This window comes from Camelus dromedarius, chromosome 2, assembly GCF_036321535.1.
Source record: "Camelus dromedarius isolate mCamDro1 chromosome 2, mCamDro1.pat, whole genome shotgun sequence".
In the NCBI taxonomy this organism is placed as follows: Eukaryota; Metazoa; Chordata; class Mammalia; order Artiodactyla; family Camelidae; genus Camelus; species Camelus dromedarius.
The window spans coordinates 119,605,821-119,630,232 of record NC_087437.1 but is presented as its reverse complement, the minus strand read 5'-3'; the positions used below and the strand labels follow the sequence as shown (position 1 = coordinate 119,630,232).

At 52.9% G+C, this 24,412-nt stretch overlaps 1 protein-coding gene across 1 annotated transcript; it reads left to right on the top strand.

Annotated features, from left to right (window-relative positions):
* Nucleotides 1–823: 823 nt before the first annotated feature.
* On the top strand, nt 824–19,880 carry TMPRSS3 (transmembrane serine protease 3). The gene is made up of 13 exons (XM_010994869.3): nt 824–899; nt 1,331–1,475; nt 6,580–6,690; nt 7,553–7,669; nt 8,067–8,190; nt 9,908–10,033; nt 11,270–11,313; nt 12,023–12,188; nt 12,905–13,074; nt 14,901–14,996; nt 16,269–16,411; nt 17,016–17,168; nt 19,408–19,880. Exons 2-13 carry the CDS (start codon nt 1,382–1,384, stop codon nt 19,423–19,425), a joined length of 1,362 nt encoding a protein of 453 aa, XP_010993171.1. The 5' UTR covers nt 824–899; nt 1,331–1,381; the 3' UTR covers nt 19,426–19,880.
* The last annotated feature ends 4,532 nt before the right edge of the window (nt 19,881–24,412 follow it).

Sequence of the window (24,412 nt, the reverse complement as noted above, 5' to 3'; positions counted from 1 at the left end):
GTGGGTGGTGGTGGGGGACGGGGGGCGGGGGGGGGGGGAGAAGACGCTTCTACAAGGTGACGTTCCAGCAGTTCTCTGTGTTGTGAAGCCTCCCGACGCCGGCCGGGTGGAAGGGGCTTCCTGACGCAGATTCCACGTTGCAGAAACCCTTTGGCCATTGAGTTTTATTCTTGTTCTAAAGTTAGGCTGTGGAATTTGCTACCTGCTGCTAGTAAGTGGCAACCGTCAGCAAAGTAAAAAATGGTGAATGTGATTTTATTAGTCTTAAGATACTCTGCAAAGCTACTCTTGGGATGAAAATGAAATAAATATTTTTAGTGCATAACTGTTGCATAAACAGACCCTGTCGTAGGAAAATCTAAGCAGACAGAGTTTAAGTGGATGAACAGTTCCCTTTTGAATTTCAAACATTACAAGTAAACAAAAAGAAAATAAAAATGGTTGAGCTAAGCATCTATGCTCACACGGCTGTTGGAAGCTGTTGGAACCTCTCAATTGTAGCCCTCGGCGGAAGCAGGTTCCTGGAGGGCTGGTGCCTGACTCCTGGGAGGGTGGGCTGGAATCTAGTTGGGAACATGCGGCCCTTTCCTTGCTCCCTCCGCCTCCTTTCGAGTGACTGGAAATGCCTCTCTGGCACTGAGGTGGGTGGAGTTCTCTTGGAGGAAGCAGAGCCCCAGTGTGGCTTTGGAGCAAGCCCGCTGTCCCCAGCCACTCCTCCTTCTGCAAGGCAAGGGGGGCAGGGGCTGGGCACCCAGAGGGCAGGGATACTTTTATCCTTAACTAGGTCAATCCTGTGCGAGCCTGGAAAGGGTTGTGTTTACGGGAAGCTACAAACACTGTGGGTGGAAGTCCCCTCCCTGGTGCCGCCTGCAACTGGGGGCGCGGACACTACTTTCCTGGTAGGTGCTTGCCTGGTGCCGGCAAAGGGTGGGGTTTATGTGGGACCAAGAGCCGTGATGAAAGAGAAGGAAAGCATTTGAAAGTAATTTATCTTCTGAAAAATAATGGTACGCTAACTTCTAAAGGTAAAAAGGCCTGTCTCTATAGATACGCTGTTCAATTGATTTGAGGTTGGTTGAACAAATAATGGGAAAGTCATGTTTGGGGCAGGACTCCGTACATATCTTTTCGCTCACTTCAGAAGTGTCTCTCTTATCTGCTGTAGCTCGGGAAAAACAAAATGCATTCTCCCTGGACAAATGGCTTTGATTTATTGGCAGTGAACAAGCTTCTTGTGGATAGTCAGATTTCAAAGATTTAACACGACAAAGATTCGTTTGATGCTAAAGCTATAAATAAGGACTTGATGCTTTCTGCTCTTCCCGTGAAGGAGGTGGAGGTGGAGACGGAGCCTGGTCTCAGAGGTCCTGAAATAGTCACCATGGGGGAAAACGACCCGCCGGCTGCCGAGGCCCCCTTCTCCTTCAGATCGCTTTTCGGACTTGATGATTTGAAAATAAGTCCTGTTGCACCAGGTAGGTGGGCGCACGGGTGTGCTTACTGCAGTCACCTCCCCCCCAATACACATGCCCAACGTGGCTGAGTGTCCCCTGGGGAAATACCTCGCCGGGCGACCTCGCACCCACCGGCTGACACACACGCTTCCTCGGGCTTGCGGAATCCTGGAGAGACGGGGCATTAGAGAGGCCATCACTTTGTTCAGCCCCTGGCCAACTCTCTGGAGACAGGTGTCAGCCTTCTCTGGATGGAGCTTCTCTGAAACTGACCCTCCAACTGCCCCTTAGGTGTTAGGTAGTTAGGGGACAGGTCCTGGCCAGGAAATCTCTTAGCCCCCCAGGAAGTTCTGAGAACCCGTGGTCACCAGCCCTTCCAGAAAACTGACAATAAGCTGGGTGTCTCTGAAGGTATCGGATGCCTAGATTAAAATTCAACCGCAGGTGACAGAGGTGCTCCTAGCAACTAAAGGAAGAAAAGCTGGTTTTGGAAATGGGTCATAAATGCTTGGAGAAATAGCAGATACCTTAATGCCTGGATAGGATCTTTTTGGCAAAAAACTATCAGGACTTGTCACCGGAAGATGTGGCTCCCTGGTCCGGATACAGCCAGGAAGACTGACCCCAGGGGCTGGGAAGATGGACCCCTGGGGGCTCTGGTTGAGGTTCCAGAAAGCATGGAGTGGGACCTGTCCTAACGATTCCCTTTAAACCACCTGGACAGCTGATGTGGACGAGGTGGAGAGGATGGGAGGAGAAGCAGAGGCTTCCATAAAAGAAAAGAGCCATGATTTAAAAATACTTCTCAAAAATCAGCATCAGCGTAAATGAAAGAAAAAAAAATACCCTGCAATGAACTGACCACCAAAACCTACCTGGTTTTTATGTTTTCTTTGTCCCTTTCCTGTGAGTCTGAACGCCCGTAAGTGTGAACTCATGCACAGAGCAGATGCAGGCAGGCGTTTTCCCACACGTTTGGGGGCTGTATAAATGCCTTTTTTATGGGATCAGAGCATTCCATCGACCGGATGTGTAATTTACACAGCCATTCTGTCATCATTGACATATACTTGTTTCTAATGTTTCATGATATAAATAGCACAATATACATTCTTCTCTGCTGATTTTTGATCATTTCTTCATGATTGACTCCTAGTAGTGGGAAGGAATAAAAACTTTTTAAAGCTTTTCTTTTAAATGAAGCAATGCATTGTTCATTATAGAAACTTAGAAAATCGAGTTACATGGAAAGGCTTTTTAATGACCCACAATTTTACTTCTGCTCAGAAACAGCTCTAGTGGCGCTTTATTACTGGGTTTCGCGCCTTCTTCCTATCAAAATATCTTTTTACAAGTGCGTTAAAAAATTAATTTTTCCCTTAACAGAGGCACTGGGGATTGAACCCCAGCCTCATGCATGCCGCCAGGCAGGGCTCTACCTGAGCTATACGCCCCACCCCCAACACATCCACGTTTCCCTTTGGAAGTGACACATACAGGCAGGCCCTGGAGTTACTGTGGGTTCGATCCCAGACCACTGCGATAAAGCAGTATTGCAATAAAGTGAGTCTGCCTGACTTTCTGGTTTCACAGTGCAGGTAAAAGTTATGTGTACACTGTAGCCTATTCACCGTGCAATAGCATTACGTCTAAAAAACCACGCACATAGGCCTTGACTTAAAAATTAGTTTTAACGTTGTTAAACAATTAACGTCATCGCTAAAAACTGTTAGCTGTCATCTCACAGCGCAGTGTTGCCACAAGCCTTCGGTTCTCAGCAACGACAGTATCTGTGAAGCGCAGCAGGACGGGCTCTGCCTGTGCCGTTCGGACTCTTAAGCTTTTTAAAAAAACCTTTAAAATATCGTGTTCATCTTTCCATGGCATTAAATAATTAAATTGTCTTTAAGGGTTGGCAAACTACGACCCCGGGGCCAAACCTGGCCCACCGCTTGTTTTCATAAATGAAGTTTTACTGGGACACGGACGCATCCATTTACGCGCACTGTGGCCGGCTGCCTTCACGCCAGAGCGGCAGGGTGGAGTGGTTGTGACCGAGACTGCGTACGGACCGTGAAGTTCAAAACATTTACTATCAGGTCCTTTAGAGGAAAAGTTTGCTGGCCCCTCTGTCATTTAGGTGTCTCTGTACCTTTGTTATTTCACCAGCCCCCTTTTCACTGGCCATTTAGGCTGTTCCCACACGTCCGTGTATCAATGTTATAAATGCCACTCCTTCCTCCTTTACATGTCCCTGTACATAGAGATTTGTGTGCATCTGTGATGGCTTTTTAGGATAAATTCCTAGAAGGGGAATTAATAGGTCAAAAATTCTGTCCATTTTCGAGCGTCTTGGGACATATTTCCAATTTGACTCTCAAAAATGTACACAGTCTATAATCCTATTGACTGTTAAGTGTGATCCATTTCCTTTCACTTTGAACTTCAGTGGGAATAACTAATAATAATAATAATTCATTGCAAAGTTGATATTATATCTAATTTGCATTTTTTCCTATTTCCAGAGAGGTTCAATGTCTTCCTGTGCTTGCTTAGCATTTGCATTCCTTCTTTGGAGGGATGCCTTTTGCTTTTTATTGCAGGCGCCCTCAAAGACAGGGCGAGGAGGGGGTGGGGCCGTGGTGGGACACATGGAATGCGGTGGAGGAGCCACAAAGGGGCAAATGGGAATCGATACAAAGGTTCTAATTGAACAGCATTCTTTGGGTCTACAACTTGGGCTCATTTCTTAAATCTCACTCCTAGATACAGAAAACTAGAGTCGTTCTGGGGTTCCTGCTGAGTTTTAAAGTGTGAATGGAGCGTGGGCATCTCCAGAGGGAGAGTGACTAATTTAGTGCGGGCTCCTGGGGGTGGGGGAAGTGGAGAGGAGGTTGGTGAATTGGTCATCCTGAAAGGAATTGGTCTCTGGCCCTGGGATAAAGTCACCTTCATGATCATGAAGCCATCCATCTGTCCATCCGCTCATCTATCCATCCATCCACCCATCCATCCAAACACCCACCCACCCATCCACACACCCATGCACCCATCCGTCCATCCGTCCATCCATCCATCCATCCATCCATCCATCCATCCACCCATTCATCCATCCATTCATCCATCCATCCATCCAACTGTCCGTTTTACTAATGTTCATCAAGGACTGTGGCATGGCAGTGCTGTTCTAGGTGCTGAGGACACAGACTCGCACGCACCACCAGCTCCTCCATCCGGACCTAAGACGAGTACCCTGCGGATTGCACGTTCTCTGCTCTGCTCCAAGTGTGGGGTCCATCTCCTGGTCCCTTGTTCTTCCCTCTCTCCACAGGCTCTTTCCTTCCTTACTCTTTCCTCCTTTTCCTCCCATTTCATCACTTTCCCCCCATTTTTGTCTTCCAATTCTCTTCTTTTTAGACAACCTTGAATGGCATTGACCATTTCACAATCACAGTCTTTATTGGCAGTGAGTAGAGCTGTGGGTTTCTGAGGACAGGCAGTGGGACATCTTTTCTGCTCTTCCATGGAACAGCTCTGGGCTCTGCATCTCCAGGAGCAGGAGAAGAGAGGTTGGGACAGTTTCTGTCCTGAGAAATCGTGTGCTGCCTGGAAGCCTTCCCCCCATCCCGCATTCCAACTCTCCTAATTTTAAGTGAACACAACTTCAGCATAGATGTATTTTTGAGATTGATGAGACAATTTGCATGAAATGGCCTGTTCTCCCAAGGGTAAAGGCTGCCAGTGGAAATTCTCCTGTTACCCAGAGAGGCTTATACTTTTGGATAGAAGCCTTCTCTTCTACCAAATCGGCCTGGTCCTGCAGGCAAGAACTAGGGAGAGTCTGGGGTTTCACCCTGTTTGCAAGCTAACAAGTCAACCCGCCAAGCCCCAGGGATGCTGGCAGAAGACTCAGCACCCCGTCCCAGGTCAGCCACATGTGCACACAGGTGCTACGTGCATCTTGTTTGAGTCGGTTACGCTTGGCCGCCAGGTCCCACGGGGGTGACGGGGAGCAGTCCAGGAGCAGGTGGCACCAAGGGTGTGTCTGCGTCACAGCTGAGGAACCCAGAGCTGAGGGGACCCACATCTTTCTGAATGGGCTTTGAACAGACCTGCCCAAGCTTTGCCCCAAAAGAAGATAATTATATTTATCAAGCCAGACAGTAAATAACCTGCCCCTTGCTCTGGAGAGAGACACTGTCTTCTAAGGCTGTTTGCTCTGCCAGCTTCCTCTAAGACATGGGCTGGAACAAAGGCCATTGGTGTCTGTGCCCAGAACTGGTGGAGAATGATCTGCATGTCATGCAGTGGTCCTTTCAGAGGTCCCAGCTCTCCCTCTCCTGAAAGCCCCTGCTTGGATTTTGCGTGTCTCCCTCCTCTGCAGGACAACGTCCTTGGAAGCTGAGGTCCTACTCGCTCTCTGTGTGAGTTTCCCAGGGCCACCACAAACTTGGTGTTAAAACAGCAGAAATTTATCGTCTCCCCATCTGGAGACTAGAACTCTGAAACCAAGGTGACGACAGGGCCACACTGCCTCTGATCCCTGCAGGGACGTCCTGCCTTGCCTCTTCTTACATTCTCGGGTTTGCCGATGATCAAGGGGTCCCTGACTTATAGATGAGCCACCCCAGTCTCTGCCTTCATCCCCACATGGCGTCCTGCCCGTGTATTCCTAGCATCTTCCCAGCATCTTCCCTCTGCGTGTCTGTCTGTGTCCAAATGTCCCCTTTTTGTAAGGACACCAGTCATGTTAGATCAAAGGCTACACAGATGACCTCATTTTAGCCTGATTGTCTCTGTAAAGACTCTATGCCCAAATAAGATGATATCCCGAGTCCCGAGGGCTTGAACGTCAGCGTACCTTTCGGGAGGGACACAGTGCAACCCATCACACCATCCCTTACCTGAGGGCGGAGTGAAGTGGGCTGGGGTTGGATGGCGTGGGACCTGCTTTCAGAGAACGTGCCCTCAGGTCGGTGCCCTTTCTCCAAGTCGGCTTTCTTTGGGCTAGAGCATTCTCTGCATTGACAGGAGGGGGGATCAATTGCTCAAGTTTAAGCTTTATTTCATTCCAATTTGCTGCTCTGTGGCATTTCGAGATTCCCCCATTTTTTTTGGTTTCCAGATGCCGATGCGGTGGCTGCCCAGATCCTGTCTCTGCTGCCACTGAAGTTCTTCCCCATCATTGTCATCGGGACAATTGCGTTGATAGTGGCACTGGCCGTGGGCCTGGGCAGTGAGTATGATTCATTATTTAGTAGGCGCTCAAATACCCGTGCAGGCGTTTAAACTTTCATGAGCTTGCCCCTCACACCAGCCCGGGGCCCCCGTGCAGCCTTCACGACTGAGGCTAGCCCCCTCTGGGTTCGCTGCTTTGAGCTTTATTTGCCTGTAGGGTGGTGAAGCCGATCCGGGCCCCCGCCGGGGCCTTTGGCCATGCTGGAGGCTTTGTCACCAAGGAGCCTGCCCGGCTGGCAGTGTCCAGAGACAGCTGATGAAATAGAAGCCGCAGGCTTGACGGGGTGGGAGCTGGTGGCAGAGACAAGGAGGCCATTCATGGGAGGCCAGGCTGCTTTTACCAGCAGGGGCAAGTGGTTTTGAGAAAGGGAGTCATTTGAACTGTGGTCTCTGATAGGGAACAATTTCTCCTTTTCTCATCAAATAACTGGATCTCAGATCAGTTTAACTCTCCACCTGCTTGGCTTTGGGGTCCACAGTCCCCTCACTCCTTGCCCAGGGTCAGAGATGACAGGGGGCCGACTGGGAGCTGAGGGCCCTCATTCCCGGCCCCTTGTGTGCAGCCGGCTCGGCCGGTCCGCCCACAGCCATGCACTTTCTCGACCTGGAGCGTCTGGAATCTAAATTCATCTCAAGTTGTGATTCAGGGCCACTTAGGGAGACAATGCGGGTACAGCAGCCCCACCCCCTGGAATGTGGACAGAAACTGGGCTGAGGGAAATAGGCTGCTGACGGAGGTGCAGTTTCATTGTAGGTTCCATCACTCTTGGGCAAGCTCAAGGCCACATGGCAGGTGGACGGTTGTTCGTGCTGCGCACTGAGGGAGCCCTTCCTTGACACCCCTGTTCTCTTCCCCTCAGTCCACTTTGACTGCTCCGGGAAGTACAGGTGCCGGTCATCTTTTAAGTGCATCGAAATGACCGCTCGATGCGACGGGGTCTCGGACTGCAAAGATGGGGAGGACGAGTACCGATGTGGTAAGGTCATGACCCTAGAAACACAAGGACATCGGCGCAAACACTCCCTGACCACTTCCACCTGAGAAATGGGTCCAAGGCGATGCCATGGTCAAGTCATGTCCCCACCTGGGATCCAGCTGGCATTCACTCCAGGAGATCTGGGCTGAGTGTTAAGGGAGGGCCCTTATATGGAGCTTAAATTCATTTGGGGAGACTCCATGAGCAAGAGGAAGGAACCTACAAGAGCATTCAGGGTGTGTCCAGACCGTAAGAGCCGTGCCGCCCTGGGAGGGTGGGGTGCTGTGGGCCAGGAGCAGGTCAGGCTCAGCAGAGGAGGATCTGGGCCGTAGAGAAACTGCCCGGGTCTCAGGACCCCTCAGGCCACTAATGGACTGTCTCCCTGTGTGCCGGCCAGTCCGCGTGAGCGGTCAGAACGCGGCACTCCAGGTGTTCACAGCTGCTGCCTGGAGGACCATGTGTGCTGACGACTGGAAGAGCCACCACGCTGCTGTTGCCTGTGCACAGCAGGGGTTTCCCAGGTAATTTGGGGAGCCTCCAGCCAGCGTGTGGAGTCTCAGCGGAGATAGTGATGAAGGCGGGCAGCTGGGCACAGGCCGGCGCCTCCCATCCCCGTGGCAACCCCAGGTCCCGACCGCTAAGTGACTTGCTCCAGGTCACCCAGGATGTGTCTCCCCTGCTTCTCCCTCCTGGAGCCCCTCCCCTTCCCTGAGTCCCTTGGCCTCCCCTCTATCAAGTGACCCTCTCCTCCTCATAACCCCTCTTCCCCGCACCCCTCAGACCTCTCTGCTGAGATGGTCCTTCCTGGAGCCTCCCGAGTCTAAACTCATCTTGAGTTGTGGCTCAAAGCCACTTAGGGCGCCCTCTCAGGGCAAGGCTGGTGGGCACCCTTCCCCAGTCTGTCTTCTCATCTTCGTCCGCTTTCTTCACTCCAGACTCGCCCTTTCCTCCCCTCTCTGTTGCTTCAATGCTAAGGTTTACTTCTGTCTCCTTCTCGTTCATTCTTCCTCCTTCTCTCTTGGACGCCCTCCTTCGGTCTTCTCTGCTTTCAGTATCCGGGGTCAGAGGTCTGTGAAAAAGAAAAAGACAGACTGACCAGTAGGATTGCCTGGGTCCCAATCCCAGTGCCCACGTAGCCCCGACTCATGACTCAGGCCTCAAAATAGGGATATTAGTACCAGCTTGAGAGGGTGGGTGTGGGGCTCCAGGACCCTGGAGGGAAACCCGGCACCTGCAAGAGTCTGCGGTCGTGGCTGTTGCTGCCACTGAGGCTTTGGCAGCGTATGGGGCTCCAGTTGCGGCCTTTGGGGTCTCTTTGCATCCCCCCACCACCTGGCTTGTGCCTGCAGGGGACTCTCCATCTCAGTAACAGCTGGCTTTTTCACCTGGCATCGGCCACAGCAGCGGCGGGCTGAGAACCTGGGCGGGGGTGGGGGCGGGGCTGGGAGGGTCGCTGCTGCTGCCTTGAGTTCATCTTCTCCCAAACTGAAACCTGACCCAACTGTGTCTACGATGGACGGTCCCAGCACTGCCCCCGCCCCCAGCGCCTGCAGTGACCTGATGAAATCCTGCTTGGAGAGTTAGCGACGGAAGCAAGCCAGCTGCATTGTCGTTTGTTCATCCCATCACCTCCTACCTCCTAACTCTTCAAACACCCGATTTGAAAAACCTCTACGCCCTCTTGCCCGTGGTTCTCCCAGAGACCTGTCTCCTGACCCTGCAGACGCCGGCTGCTTCTGGCGCCCCTGAAGCTCTCTGTCCACGTACTCGCCCCTGGAGCGGGAGCCCGCCCCTGCCCTGGGCAGCCCGGGAGGCCCTTCACTGCCCCTCCAGCCTGTCACCCTTGGGGTGCTCAGGGTCCCCACTTTGGTGCCCACCTGAAAACACCCCACCTGTTCTGTGTTCTCTTCCCTCTGGGGCCGCTTCAGGCCAAGAAAAGGTCGGTGTAGCTGAATGCGTCGAGGAGGGGGCACCCAGCTACGTCAGGGAGGGTCCTCCCTCCCACGTGCCTGGAGCCCTTGGTGAGTGGACGGGCTGTGGGGTGGCAGCTGCCCAGGCTCTTCCAGGTCGGGGATGCCTTGCTGAATTGGCAGAAGGAAGCCAGTGAAGGTTTGGGGGCAGAAAGTGACACCCCCCCAACCCAGGACGGTGCCTGTAATACTGAGATCTGAGCACAGGTGGATTTGAGGCACAGAGTGAACTTCACACATCGGGTCTGCGTCTCCCATGTGCTTGCAGCTACGTGAGTTCAGACACCCTCAGAGTGGACTTGCTCGAGGCGCGGTTCCGAGAGCACTTTGTGTCCATCAGCCACCTCCTGCCAGGTGACAAAGTGACTGCTTTACAGCACTCGGTGCACTTGAGGTGAGCGGCCAGGTGGTGTTGCGTCCCCACATGTGTCCAGTCGCCCCCTGGACTCAGGCAGCTCCTCCAGGACTCAAGGGCGTGAGGGTGTGTCCTCCAAGTGCAAGGTCGGGGCTTGGCCACTTTGGTTAGACTGGGTGGATGCACCAGGCTGGGGTACAGGAACTTAGCCCCAAAGCAGGCAAATACAGACTGAGGGAGAAAGGCGGCGGGGTGGGCGAAGGAGTCACGTGATGCGCATGCCATGCATGCAGTACCACACCTCGCACACAGAGGGCGCTGCCGGTGTGTTTGGAGAAAGGAAGGGGGGACTATCAGAAAGAAATTAAGAAACGTATCCATTATTTGCAAACTACTTTCATGTTCACCATTTATATTACACGTTTCCCCAAACAACTCAGGAGGAAAGTAAAACGAAGCGCCTTCAAGTGACAGTCAGGTACCCGAAAGCCTAGAGGGGTCACCTGCCAGGCGTGTGGAGGTGCGTCGGGCACTCTGAACCCACGGTCCACATGCTCTTCCTGACCCTTTGGGCCAAACCCCAAGAGGAGTGTGTCCTCTTTTCCAGGAACCAACAGCCTGTCAGTCTGTCTTTTATTTGACAATCGCACCTGGTCCCACGTGCAGTCTGCAGGGACAGCTTATCTCTTGGGTCTTAAAACCACAGTCTGGTGACACTTGCTTTTTCTTGCATGATTGCATGACAGGACTGAGGCTGTAGAGGCAGGAAAAGTTACAAAGGGGTCCTGGGGTGCACCCCACCCATGTAGGGGAGAGTGTGTGTCATTTCCGGGGCAGTCACACCTCTGCTCCGGGGAGGAGTCCTCTCTGAGGGGTGTGTGTCCCAGGCTGCAAGGACTTCCTGCCAGGAGAGCCTGTCACGCCGTCCAATGGACACGAGTCCCCAGGGGCCAGTCAAGAACCTCGGGTTAAAACTGACATGCAAACGACACCAGTATGTGTCGATATCATGGAGCTCATTTTGCATCATTTGTCGTCAGCAGTACAAGCTTAGAAACACTCAGCGGCTGGTCGCATACCGCACTTCACTGTGGTCACGTGTTTTATAATGAGCTGTGTGACCTCACTCTCGTGGGTTTTTTTTTTAACAGACTAAAGTTGTAATCTGTATTCAAGAACAGGGGAATAGAGTTTATTTTTCTTTTACATTAGGATTTAAGTGCATTTCACAGGCCTCCAGTGTTTATCTTTAAACCTAGTCTTTTTCCACTTTAGGGAGGGGTGTGCCTCGGGTCACGTGGTCACTTTGACGTGCTCAGGTAAGAGTCACAGAAACGCAGGGATAAATGGAAGCTCGCCCTGGCTCACAGGCTGCCTTGTCCCCTCTCCCCTCCTCTGCTGCCCGTCCCTTCCTCCCGGGTGCCAGGCGGGAGCCCTGTGGCCCTACCTGCCAGAGGAGGGGAGCCGTCAGTCTCCCCTGCCAGGTGCGGGGAGGCAGTCCGTAGCCACTTCTCAGCCACAGTCAGGACCACGCTGCACGACGCCCTGTCACTCGGTGGTGGCTCCAGGAGCCTGACTCGCTGTCCCCTTCTCTTCCCCGCCGCCCCCCGCCCCCTCCAGAACAGTATGCAGGCTACTTGTGCCCCGGACACTCCCCACCCGGCCTGGGCAGGCGCCCCTTGCTCCTGGCAGGGGCTTCTCGTTTTGGGGCTGGGTCTGAAGAAGTCAGGCACTTGCTCAGCAGCACCTGTTAGTGAGGCTCCCCGCCCTCCTGGAGAGCTGTCAGCATCCTGGGAGCATGGGCGTCATGGGCAGGGGGCTGCCAGCACCCGGCTCTGTGCACCAGTGGGCTTTTCCCACTGCACTTCGCAGCGCCCAGCCCGTCCCGCCTCGGGTGACCTGCCCCCCGCCTCACCCTGCGCTCGCCCTGAAGCGCTCTCCCCTGGGCTGCGAGCTCTGAGTGGGGCAGGATGCCAGGGAGAGGAGGGGTGTGTGGGACCCACCCTGACCCTTGTGTTCCCTCTGCAGCCTGCGGTCGGAGGATGCGCGACAGCGCACGCATCGTGGGTGGGAACGCGTCCTCACTGGCGCAGTGGCCCTGGCAGGCCAGCCTGCAGTTCCAGGGCTACCACCTGTGCGGGGGCTCCCTCATCACCCCGGTGTGGATCGTCACAGCTGCTCACTGCGTCTATGAGTGAGTGCTCCTGCCTCCTGGTGGGGAGGGTCCTCATCTTCCCCAGACTCCCTTCCAGTCTGGGCCACGTTGGGATGGGTCTGATTTGGGTGGTTGGCAGCAGAGCAGGTCCGGAAAGCAGGAACACAGACCAGATCGTCCCAATGTCCCCCAGGGGGGCCCCTCCCCGCTGGATCCATCTCCATCAGCTGGGGGGAGACTGGTGACCCTGAGCTCATTTTAAGGACCTTAGACCTGCAGCTCCTACAGAAAAGAGAGAGAGGAGGAAGGGAGCTCTGGTGCAGGTGGGAGCCCGCGACGCAGAGGCCCTAGACCTCCCTGCAGTGACTGGGGTGGACCGCACGGCAGCCGGCCTGCCGAGAGGGAGGGGGCGTGCGGGGCGGGTGGCGCGTGGCCCTGGAGCAGCCTCTCCGGAGGGGCGGCGCGGAAGAAAACCGCAGCAAGTGCTTACAGGCAGAGTAGCGACTGCCCCTGCTGCGTTTTGGTTCCTGGTGGAGAACGGGCCCCGGCGGCCCCTCACAGTCGGCAAAGCTGAGCTCGCTTCTCCAGTGCCCAGACGTCCCCAGGGGCTCGGCGCGCAGGTCCTGTCTGGGAGACGTGCGGGGAGGGCTGTGCCCCTGCGGGGCTGGGGAGGGCGCCTCCTGCCGGTCCCCAGCACTGGCTCTGGGGACACCCGAGGTCCATGGGTTCAGGTGCTTGGGGCGCTCTCGTTTCAGTCTCTACCTCCCCAAGTCGTGGACTATCCAGGTGGGGCTGGTTTCCCTGCTGGACAGCCCAGCCCCCTCCCACCTGGTGGAAAAAATCGTCCGCCACAGCAAGTACAAGCCAAAGAGACTGGGCAATGACATCGCGCTCATGAAGCTGGCCGGGCCTGCCTCCTTCAGTGGTACGTCTGGGTCTCTCTCATGTTGTCACTATCATTTGTTTCAAGAGAATTTGCGTTTCTCGTGGAAGCGTTTGAGGGTGGCTGCTTTACAGTCTCCGCCAGATGACCCTGAATCTGACTCATTTCAGCCTTGGCCTCAGCTGACTGTCCCATCTCATGAACGCTGTGATTTTCTTGGTTCTTGGTATGATGAGAACTTCTCAGTCGTGTTCTGGACACGTGAACCGTCCTGTTAGGAGACGCCGGGCCCTGCGTGCGTCCTCGGTCGCAGCGGCGGTCGCCCTGCTTAGGCTCTCTGTGCAGGTCTGCCTGCTTCTGCGGCTGTGGCTCTGATGGCTACTTGACTTTAGAGCCTTCGTGGCTCCCCTGCAACCAGCTTGGTTTGTCGGGGCCTCCGGGGCCCTCTCTTGTGGTGCTTTCTCTCTGCTGGTGCCGTCTGGAGATTAAAGGGACTGCCCCAGGCCGGGCCACCTGGCTGCCTGTGCGAGGTAGAAGGGAGTCTCAGGCCCGTGGTGACAAAGAGCTTTCCCTCGGTTGGTGAGGTCCCCTGCCAGTGCCACCCACCTGCCTGGTGTCTCCATCTTGGCCGAGGGGGAGAGGGCCTCCCAGGCCAGCCAGCTTGTAGTGGGGTCCTTGGTGGTCCTCTCTTTACAAACTGGAACTTACTGGGCATCTTCGGCAACTGGAAGTTACTCAGAGACATTCTCTCCCAACCAGCTGCTAAGCTCAGCGGCTCCGTTCCTCCATGGAAATGTCATGTCCTGACGTCTGAAGGTTACAAAAACACCAGAAAAGTCACACAGGACAGAACTTTCCAAAGTTTTTGCAGATGCAACAAAGCCTTCAAGCCTACTCTTAAGTAAATGAAAGTCCCCTTCTCCATCCCAAGGGTGACAGCAGCTTGGAGAGCAGGCAGGGAACAGCAGGCAGGGAACAACAGACAGGCCCTTGCTGGAGCAGGGTCCTGGCTCAGGGCCAGCAGCAGGTGTGACCTGCAGAATCACCAGGGCATTTATCCTGAAGCACATGGAGCTCTCTGTGTGACACCTTGAAACAGTATTTCTAGAGAAACAGAGATATTGTACTGGTGGTGTTTATTTGTAGATTATTATTAATGGTATTTCATTATAAAGCAATTTCACTTTGCACTTGGACAAAAATTAAAATGAGCCCCTTTGTCTCTTCTTTGCCTTTCCATGACTGTCACACCCAGAAAAGCTCAGCCTATCTCAGGATGCAGTTGCGTGAAGACCCCTGGCAGTTTTTGGTGGCAGGCTTGTGTGACACAGCCCACGTGGAAAGGCAGGCTTGTGGCCTCCAGACGTGGCAGGAAGATGGGAAGACTCATGGAGTGATGCTCTGCGAAGCAACGTGCCCGCGGTCTAGACCAGGGGCAGGCAGCCTGTGGCCCCCGGGCTGAATCTGACCCTTTGCTTGCTTTTGTAAATAAAGTCTTGTTGGCACACAGCCCGGCGGCTTGTGCCCTGCTGCCTGCGGCTGCGTCCACACCGTGGTGGCAGAGGGGAGGCTTGAGACAGAGTCTGCGTGGCCTGCAAAGCTAACATGCTTACTCTTTGCCCCTTACAGAAAGCATGCTGAGTCCCGGTCTAGGCTCACTCACGTTGCAAGGTCCAAGGTGGTTTTAAAGTTTTAGAGCTCTGGCGGGGGAGAGTCCCTGCTTTGGGCTAACAGCTTGCAAACCACTAGGGGCCTGGCCTTTCTTTGGGAGATGGTCCAAGCCCCCTGCACACGTGGTCCCTGATGAGACGGCTTTCTTGGACTGCGGCTCCCACGGGGTTGAGAGCTGCTGTTTCCTCTTCAAACAGAGATGATCCAACCAGTTTGTCTGCCCAACTCTGAAGAGAACTTCCCCGATGGGAAGATGTGCTGGACGTCAGGATGGGGGGCCACAGAGGATGGAGGTCAGTGGTCGGAAGTCGAGATCCTGAGTCCAGAGCGCCCAGAACTGAGAGAGCTGGGTTCACGCTCCCCTCGAGGGTCCCCGTGCAATGTGTCCGCCCGCACGTCCCAGTCAGGGGGTCAGGGGTGGTGCAGACGCCCCCACCCCAGCTGCTGAGACAAGAGAGGAATGGTGATGGGGTGTGCCTGGTGGTGGGCCTTTAAGACGCAAGAGTGATGGGTTTACAAATAGGTTGAGTTAGAGGGTGTCTACCCCTTTGGGTGGGTAGTGAGGCTGACCCACTGCAGACATGTTAGTGTCTTGTTGCTGCCGCAACAAACAATCCCAAAATTAAACAACCCACGTGCGTTACCTTATAGTCGTGGTCAGAAGTCGTGACTCCGTCTCAGAGGGCTGGGGTCAGTGTTGGGAGGCTGCGGCCCTCCTGGAGGCTCTCAGGGAGACTCTGTTCCTGCCTTTTCAGCTTCCAGAGCCCCCACATCTCTTGCTGCCACCCCTCCCTCCACCTTCAGAGCCAGAAGCACCGCCTCTTCCAACCTCTCTCCTCTCTGACCTCTGCTTGCGCCACCACATCGCCTTCTGAGCCCTCTGAGGATCCCTGCGGTTACCTTTAAGGCCCACCCAGTGAGCCGGGATCCTGTCCCATCTCAAGGTCTTATCACATCCGCCAAGCCCCTTTTGCTATGGAAGGTGACACGGTCACTGTTTCCAGGAATTGGAACTTGGGATTCACTTTCTTAACCTGTATATTAACTTCAGCTGCAGCCTAAGAATGACCGTCTCTCATCTCATGGGTTTGACTTGCTAGTTACTCTTTTTTTTTTTTTTTTAAATATGCTTTAAAGGAACTTCTATTAAAATTTGTAGCAAGAGAAAAAGAAAGATGAGAGGGCATTTTCCTGCGGACCACCCCAAGGTTCTGCCAAAAAGCTGTGTGTGTTTGAGACCTTCCTGGAGCCTCAACCCCCTTCTGTAACCTGGGTTGTTCTGAGAATGAAACAGGCCGGTGTGGGGTCAAGTGCTTGGCGGGGACCAGCCTTGGGGAGGGGGGCCATGCTGGCTATGGTGGCCGCCCCCACCTCCCCCCACGTGGGTGCCCTTAGGGAACCGAGTGGCCCTGACACGAAGCAGGGGGGTCCCCCCAGCCCACTCATTAGGGAGCAGAGCTCTAATGCCGTCCTCCTCCAGGCGTGTACCCCCCACCCCAGATGCACGCCCTCTGAGTTCCCGGCGGGGCTCCACCTCACCCACGGTCCCCCTTGCTCTGACACAGGCGACACCTCCCCAGTCCTCAACCACGCCGCTGTGCCTTTGATCTCCAACAAGATCTGCAACCACAGGGAGGTGTATGGGGGTGTCATCGCCCCTTCCATGCTCTGCGCCGGTTACCTGAAAGGCGGCGTGGACAGCTGCCAGGTAGGGGCCCTGGGCGACCTCTGGGGGCCCCGCAGTGGGCGGGGTGAGGCTCTGGTCTGGTGACCCAGCCTGTGGGACAGGCCACGGCCAGCGTTTCCCTGTGACCGACCGAAAAGCAAATTTACAGGGTGTGGGGAAGAAGTTTACTCAAGATACCACTCCCTTTCCTGCCTGGTGGCACTCCCCGCTGCCCTGGTGCTGGGTGGTGGGAGGGGTCTCAGAGTTTGCAGTGGGGGCAGAGCGCAGGCGGGAACCGGGGAATCCAGCCTCCAAGGCCACAGTGGGCAAGACTCCAGCCTCCAGCACTGCCTGGTCCAGCCGATGCCCCTGGCCAGGCAGACCCTCCCTCTGACAGCACCCTTCCGCTCCCCAAGCTGCCTTGACTTTTGAGGATGCAGTGTATCTAGATTTCGCAGGGAGACAGCTGGAGGGAGACCATCCCCCCAGCACAAGGGCCCAGAATCAGGAGTGCGAGTCAGGCCTAGAAGGCCTGGGAGGGTGAACACAGAGCAGCAGTTCGTGATATGGTGCAGGGGGAATCCTGCCCCGAGGACAAGGGACACGTGGTGTCAGTGCCCATTCTGTGTCCTTTGTCCCTTTCCAGGGAGACAGCGGGGGGCCCCTGGTGTGTCAGGAGAGGCGGGTGTGGAAGTTGGTGGGAGCCACGAGCTTCGGCATCGGCTGTGCCGAGGTGAACAAGCCTGGAGTCTACACCCGTATCACCTCCTTCCTGGACTGGATTCACGAGCAGATGGAGGTGGGTGCTGCAGCTCCTCCCCTCCAGCTCTTGCTGAGGCCCCTCCTTATACCTGTAGCATCCTTTCCGTGGGACCCTGGTCCTGCTGTTCAGAGCCAGGAAGTGACCAATTAATTACTGATTCATCAAGCAGTGACTTTGTGCTCCTGAGTGTCGGACTGAGCACAGCCAGTGTCACGGGCAAGATCTGGGTGGGGTGGGCCTGGCAGGGGTAGGGCACATGCGAGGACGAGCCTTGGAGGATGGGGCCCAGTCAGCGGGGCATGTGTGTATGTGGAAACAGGTGGCAGACGGTTTGGACCTGGAGGCCCCAGCACCCACTGAGGAGTTTGGACCTTGCTGGGAGTCAGGATGGGGTGGGGAGTCTTGGATCACAAGAGGTCTGGGCAGTTCTATGCTTGGGGAGGGGGGCGCATCCCTGGAGGGGTGGCTGGAGGAGGAACAGTCAGTGAGGCTGGCTTGGCAGAACCGGGGCCAGCAGGGGGAGCCCTGGGGATGGTGGGAGAAAGGGAGTGCCCCCTTCTACTCCAGGCCCCAGTGTGATGGCTTGGAGGACAGGTGGTGACAGCCACCCGGGGAGCAGGGGCCTCACAGCCTGGCCTCGTGCCTCGCGGACACTCAGCAAATGTCTGCTGACCTGACCGCCAGCTCTGAGCCCCACATCAGGCCTTGGACCAATTTCAAATACCTTTTTTTTTTTAACACATAAAGTTAACCACTTTAGAGTGAGCAGCGCTGTGGCGTTTAGCCTGTTCGTGGTGTTGTGCAGCCTCACCTCTGTCTAGTCGCAAACATTTTCACTGCCCGGAAATAAGACTTCACTAAGCAGTCCCTCCCGGCTCCCTGTCTCCCAGCCTCTGGCAACCAGCAGCCTGCTTTCTGAGTCTAATGAGAACCGTGACTGCAGCCCTGCACATGCCGACAGCACAGAGACAGATCTCCAGCCCGGGGCCCAGAGCACTCCCCTAGCTGCTCGCTAACACGGAGGACCCCCCAGTGTTCTGCTCGCCTCAAGATGAGGCGTTGGGGCAAGGAATAATGACTTTATTCCAAAAGCCAGCAGACCAAGAAGACAGAGGCCCAATGTCCTGGAGAATCACCTTCCCCAAGTCAGAATTCAGGCTCCTTTTATACTAGAAGGAGGGGGTGTAGTCAGTTGTTGCAGACTCCTTGGTGTCAGCATCCTTTGTTCCTGCAGCTGTCCACGTGGGTCAGGCCATGATGTTCCTATAAACCTCCAACAAAACAAACGTTATTTTCCATTCTGCAGCTTGTTATCGTCATATGAGTGCAAGAGTGTTACTATCCTTAAAGGTCAGAGCCTTCTGAACAGGCTCTCCTGTGTATTTCAGGCTAAAGGCAACACTCTTTTTACAAAAGGTGCAGAGCTGGCAAGACTGAGCCTAGAAAACAGGGCACAGGGTTAAAACCAAAGGAACAGATCTCACATGGAGTCAGATTTGTTCTTTCCTGTTGTACCATTATACCAGGACCTTCTCCAGAGGGTCTGATCAGGAGGCCCTGGAGATTCGGATGCAGGAGTCTTCAGGGCCCACTCGGAGGCAGTGGGGAGGATGTTAGAAAAGGCTCCCACGCCTCCCAGATGGGAGGAGCAGGCCGGTCTGGACGGGTGGACGGCTTCCCTGACGCCTCTGACAGGCTGAAGCCTGTGTGAATTACGCCCTTTTTCAAGTCTCTCTTCAACTGTCTGGGGGATGAGCCAGAAGAGGCTTCCGTCCCGTTGCTTCCCTTCCGTGAGAGGTTCCCAGCAGGGCTGCGTTTGCAGTTGCTCCTGATGAATATTTTGGTTGTTTCTGCTGACAGCCTTCCAAGGGCTCATACCCGTTTTTCAGCTGGTGAGGCTGTGGCTGAAACACTTGCCTTTTCAGCAAGTAGTTTCCTCTCACTGCTGGGGGCTTAAAACCAGGTGGTTGCGACTCAAGCGGGACATAGGAACACTGATGCTAAGAGCTGCAAAGTTCACGTGGAAACTATGAAGAAGTCTCAGGCCGGTGATGGAGAAGGCGGGGGGGTGGCTTGGTGGCGGTGCATGTGGGGAGTGAAGCTGTTTCCCACTTACTTGGGATCTGCGTGGAGTGGAGGCCAACCTTGTCCCCATCAGCTGTAAACACAGCTGATGCTCCACTCAGGATAAAATGCAGGTGCTCACTCGAACTTAATGTTGGAGAGACAGCTTGAAGTGGTAAAAAAAAGATAATACCTATGTTTTCATTTTTAGAGGGATCTGAAAACTTGAAGAGAAAGAAGCAAGTTACCACCTTGAGTTCCTGCCAAGATGGAGCCATCCCTGCCCTTCCGTGGAATCCCGTGTGGAAACTTCGAGCAGCAGAGCCAAAAGAAGGAGCATCTTTTCATTCCTCTACAAGTAGAACAGTTTTCTTCTAACACCTCTAACCAGCCAGAGGGGCAATGGACTGAAATGACCCTGAAAGTCCTTTCTGACCTTCACTAACAGCAGAAGCAGGAACACCTCCCAAGGGCTACCTTTTCCCTACTTGTCCGTCCGCTTTCCTCCCATGCAGAGCGGTCCACGCCGCAGCCACTCAGCAAAGACGCGGCAGCCTGGACCTGCAGGCGTCACTGCAGATGCCGCTGTCTGCACATCTGTATCCAGGCACCAGAACCGGACCCAAATTTTCTACCAAGATCTCTTTTCACATGTGGGAACTTAACCTCTATGTGATTATAGTTTTGAGGTTTATTTCTGTTATGTCTTCCTAGCCTTTGGTGCTTGATGTATTATTGTCTCTTGCTCCCAGAGGACATACACCTTCTTAGTGTGTTCAAAAGCCAGAGCTCGTCTGAATGAATCCTGACTGCTTGTGTAAACTGAAATTGTGTAAGTTTCGTTCAAGAGGCTGGATTACTTTGATCTCTTCTGTAGACATTGTGGGCTTTGCATTTTTCTGTTAGAACAGGGTTCTCAGCAGATCAGCACTATCTCTTATGACATCACAACACTCAGAAGCAGAATAAGAAAGTACTGGGATAACACAGGACCACCGAGACCCCACACAGCAATACTGATGACAGTCTCCTGCCATCAAGAAGCCAGAGGCTTCCCTACCTCTTTGTATGGACCTGTTAATCTACCATGCAGTTGCAGGGCTGGGGACCCCTCCCATGACCCACACACCTTCTGAGGTCCCCACAACACACACACAACAGAAGAAGGTTACTTGGTAAGTAATTGCTGCCCAGTGGTGCTTTATCATGAACAATTTCATCAGAATATGAATCTGTTGCTTTGCTTTGAGGCAACAGTGGGAAAGATGGGTGACTTTCAAAGAGATTAGAGATGGACCCAGGTCCAGGGAATGTTGTGGCTCCAGGAAGCCTCCTGTGACTTGAGTGAGAGGGGAATGGAGGAAGATGGGGGGTGGGTAGCTAGGGCAAACTGTAATTGGATGGCCCTCACCGAATCAGAGTCACTGTACAGATCTCTGTACATGTCAGAAAGTGACAAGACCATTTTTATTTTGAGGGTTTCTACCCAGCTCTCTTTGAAGGTAGTGGTAGCTCACCAAAGCAATCTCGAGAAAGAACAAAGCTGGAAATATCACCCTTTCTGATTCCAAACTATATTATAAAGCTACAGTCATCAAAACAGTGTGGTACTGCCATATGAACAGACACACATCAGTGGAACAGAATAGAGAGCCCAGAAATATACCCACGCACTTATATGGGCAATTAACCTGTGACAAATGAGGCAAGAACATGCAATGGGGAAAAGACAGTCTTTTCAGCTACAAGCAAAAGAATGAAACTGGACCACTTTCTTACACCATACACAAAAATCAACTCAGCATGGATTAAAATATAAATATAAGACCTGAAATTGCAAAACTCATAGAAGAAAACATAGGCAAGTACCTCTTTGACATATGTATTAGTATTTTTTTTTGGATTTGTCTCCTCAGGCAAGGGCAACAAAAGCAAAAATAAACAAATGGGACTACATCAAACTAAAACATGTTTTGCACAGTGAAGGAAATCATCAACAAAACAAAAGTCTGCCTACTGAATGGGAGAAGATATTTGCAAATAATATATCCAATAAGGGGTTAATATCCAAAATAGACAAAGAACTCCTACAACTTAATAGCAAAAACCAAACAACCCAATCAAAAAAATGGACAGAAGACCTGAATAGATATCTTTCCAAAGAAGACACACAGATGGCCAACAGGCACCTGGAAGATGCTCAGCATCACTAGTCACCAGGAAAATGCAAATCAAAACCACAATGAGATATCACTTCACACCGGTCAGAATAGCTATTATCAAAAAGACAACAAATAACAAGTTTTGGCAAGGGTGTGGAGAAAAGGGAACACTTGTGCCCTGTTGGTGGGGCTGTAAATTGGTGCAGCCACTATGGAAAACAGTATGGAGGGTCCTCAAAAAATTAAAAATAGAACTATCGTATGATCCAGCATTCCACCCTAGGTGTCTACCCAAAGAAAACAAAAACCCTAATTCAAAAATATATATATCTCCTATGTTTATTGCAGTACTGTTTACAATAGCCAAGATAAGGAAATAACCTACGTGTCCATCAGCAGATGAATGGATAAAGAAAATGTGGTATATATACACAATGGAATATTATTCAGCCATAAAAAAGAATGGGATCTTGCCATTTGTAACAACATGGCTGGACCTTGAGGATATAATGGTAGGTGAATAAATCAGACAAGGCAAATTAAAAAATGAAAGAAATATTTCACTTATATGTAGAATCTAAAAAACAACAAATGAACAAACATAACAAAACAAACAGTCTCACAGATTCAGAGAATACACAGACGGTCACCAGCAGGGAGTGGTTAACGGCTGAGTGAAGTGGGTGAAGGGGACTGAGAGGTACAAACTTCCAGTTATAAAATAAATAAGCCCTGGGGATGTAATACACAGCACATTGTCAGTAACATGGCAATAAGTTTGTATGGGGACCGAGGATAATGAGACTTACCACGAGATCGTTGTGGATTGTCTTTAAACATCAGACCACTATGTTGTGTGCTTGAAACTAACATCGCATTACATCAGCTAGACTTCAATAAACCATGTTCTACAGGACGAAAGAAAGAAACTATTAAGCTCTACAGATTTCCATTTATAATGGTACCATGGCACAGAATCTTTTGTTAGTTTAAAGAAACCCATATACCTTCATTTAAAATTACCCTGCTCGAAATAAAATAATACTCCAATTAAAAAAAGAAGGAAAGTGGTGGTAGCTCAGGGATTGAAGATAGAGCCTGTGAAAAGAGAAAAGATTTCACACGTGATGATCTTAGTTGTGAGAACTTGGCTTTGGGGTCAGCAGCCTTTTGTGGTTTCCTTCTGTTTTAACTGCTCCTGAATTTTGTTGGGAAATATTTGTCATCTTACATGTTTCAAAAGGTCTTGGGTGATGCTAATGTCAGCCAGTGACTCAGCCTGTACCAGGAAGGAGCCTGGCACCATTCTCAGCCCGTTTCACATACTTGCCTGTTGCATCATCACAGCGACCCTATGACATAGGGATTATCACTAGTCCCATTCCACAGATGGGAAAATTGAGGTGTAGAAGTGAAGAGGATTTCCCAAGACCACCCATCAGTCCAGTGGGGCACCGCATACCAGCAGAAGCGAAAGCAAGTAACTAACTGTAAAGCTACAGTCTTCAGCATTTGAGTCTAAAGAGACTTTGGGCCACCAGTTGGAACCCATTGAGACATAATGTGATGATCAACTCTGTCCTCTAGATACGTTTGGTCCCAGTGGAGACGTTTGCTGGCTTGAAGTTCGTAGGTAAAGCTGTTTGCCATCTTGTTGATTTTCTCCCATGGATATAGCTTCATACCTACCCTACCAGACAGCCAGGCCGGAGCAGGAGCCAAGAGAGAAGGCTGTGGCTGGAGCACAACTAACCTGCAGCCCAGCAACAGCCAGAGAAACATGCCATAGATGAGGTGGGCTGTCTCCCCCTAGTGGCTTGGGCCTGAAGAAGCAACTGTGGGGCATCTGTGTCCCAAGTAAGTAAATGAAGGAGGCCCCCATCTGTGCCCAGAAGTCCAGGACAGTGCCTGGAAATGCCGCCTCTCTCTGTCTGTCTGTCTGTCTGTCTGTTTGTCTTTCTGATATTTTAGTATTTGATATAGCTGTGTTTAAGCATTTTTATAAGAATTATAGAAGATCTAACAATGTTACAGAAAGTTTGGAAACAGAGTGTTAAAAATTGGCCAAAAACGTGAATACTGTACTTGGCCACCAAAGCTGTCACTACCTCCCTCTTCTAATAGCAGGGTTTCTGGCTGGGAGGTGAGGCCCCAGCTGAAGTCCATCTTCTCCACTCCTCACCTGGAGAGACGGCCCAGGGCTGTGCAGGAAGACCCCAGGAAGGTCTGGCTGTCGCCCTGGCCCGGGAGCCGCTGTGGGTGGAAGGTGTTCCAGACGTGGGTGAAGCTGTACTGGTCTTCACATCCGAAGGCCCCTCTGTGAGCATTCTCCAAGCAGCAGCGGTGGGGTTGGGATGCGTGCGTGAGCACCCAGCCCTGATCTAGCGGCAGACCCACACCTGATGGCCCGTGTGTGGCCAGGCCGCCAAGAGGGCGGCTCTCTTGCTCTCGGTCCATCCCCTGCTGGAGCAGTGCCTGTGTCCCCGGCACCTACTCACCTGCCTGACCCGCCTTCATCCTTGCCCCCGCCCCAGCTAGGGATTGTTCCTATCACGGGGTGGCTCCTCTGCTGGTTTCCCTGGTAACCGATGAGCCAGCCTGACGTCAACTCCCCTGTAACTGCTAACCTCTCCGCCGCCCCCACCAAAAGCCAAGATTGCCGCCAGGACCTACCCACCGCCCTCCACCGCACTCCACGGGGTGTGGCTTCTTCCGACGTGTAAGCTCCCCCATCTGTCAAACCACTGAGGTCTCCGTTGTTGACTCCAGGCTCTTTTTTCGGGCTGGAAGCTGGGTGAATACAGGCCCTGAAGGCCAGCGGGGTGCAGCCCCACACCCGGCCTCCAGCGGCTGGAAGGCAAAGGGACGTGCCTGTGGTGACGGAGAAGAATCAGGTTTCTGCTGCAGAAGAGTAAACAGTATTGGCTTCCAATCAATTAATTTAGACACATTTACTCTTTGGCCAGTTTTCCCCAAAGGCTGAAAAGGCAAGCCCCCTGGGTTGCTGCGTCTTGTGACTGGGGACACCACACCCTCTGTGACTGGGGACAGCAC

Excerpts from the sequence above, each read along its gene's own strand:
- TMPRSS3 (XM_010994869.3), top strand. The coding sequence starts at position 1,382 with ATGGGGGAAAACGACCCGCCGGCTGCCGAGGCCCCCTTCTCCTTCAGA. Across the intron at positions 1,476-6,579 it reads AATAAGTCCTGTTGCACCAG|ATGCCGATGCGGTGGCTGCC; the intron begins GTAGGTGGGCGC and ends TTTGGTTTCCAG. Across the intron at positions 16,412-17,015 it reads GCGGCGTGGACAGCTGCCAG|GGAGACAGCGGGGGGCCCCT; the intron begins GTAGGGGCCCTG and ends GTCCCTTTCCAG.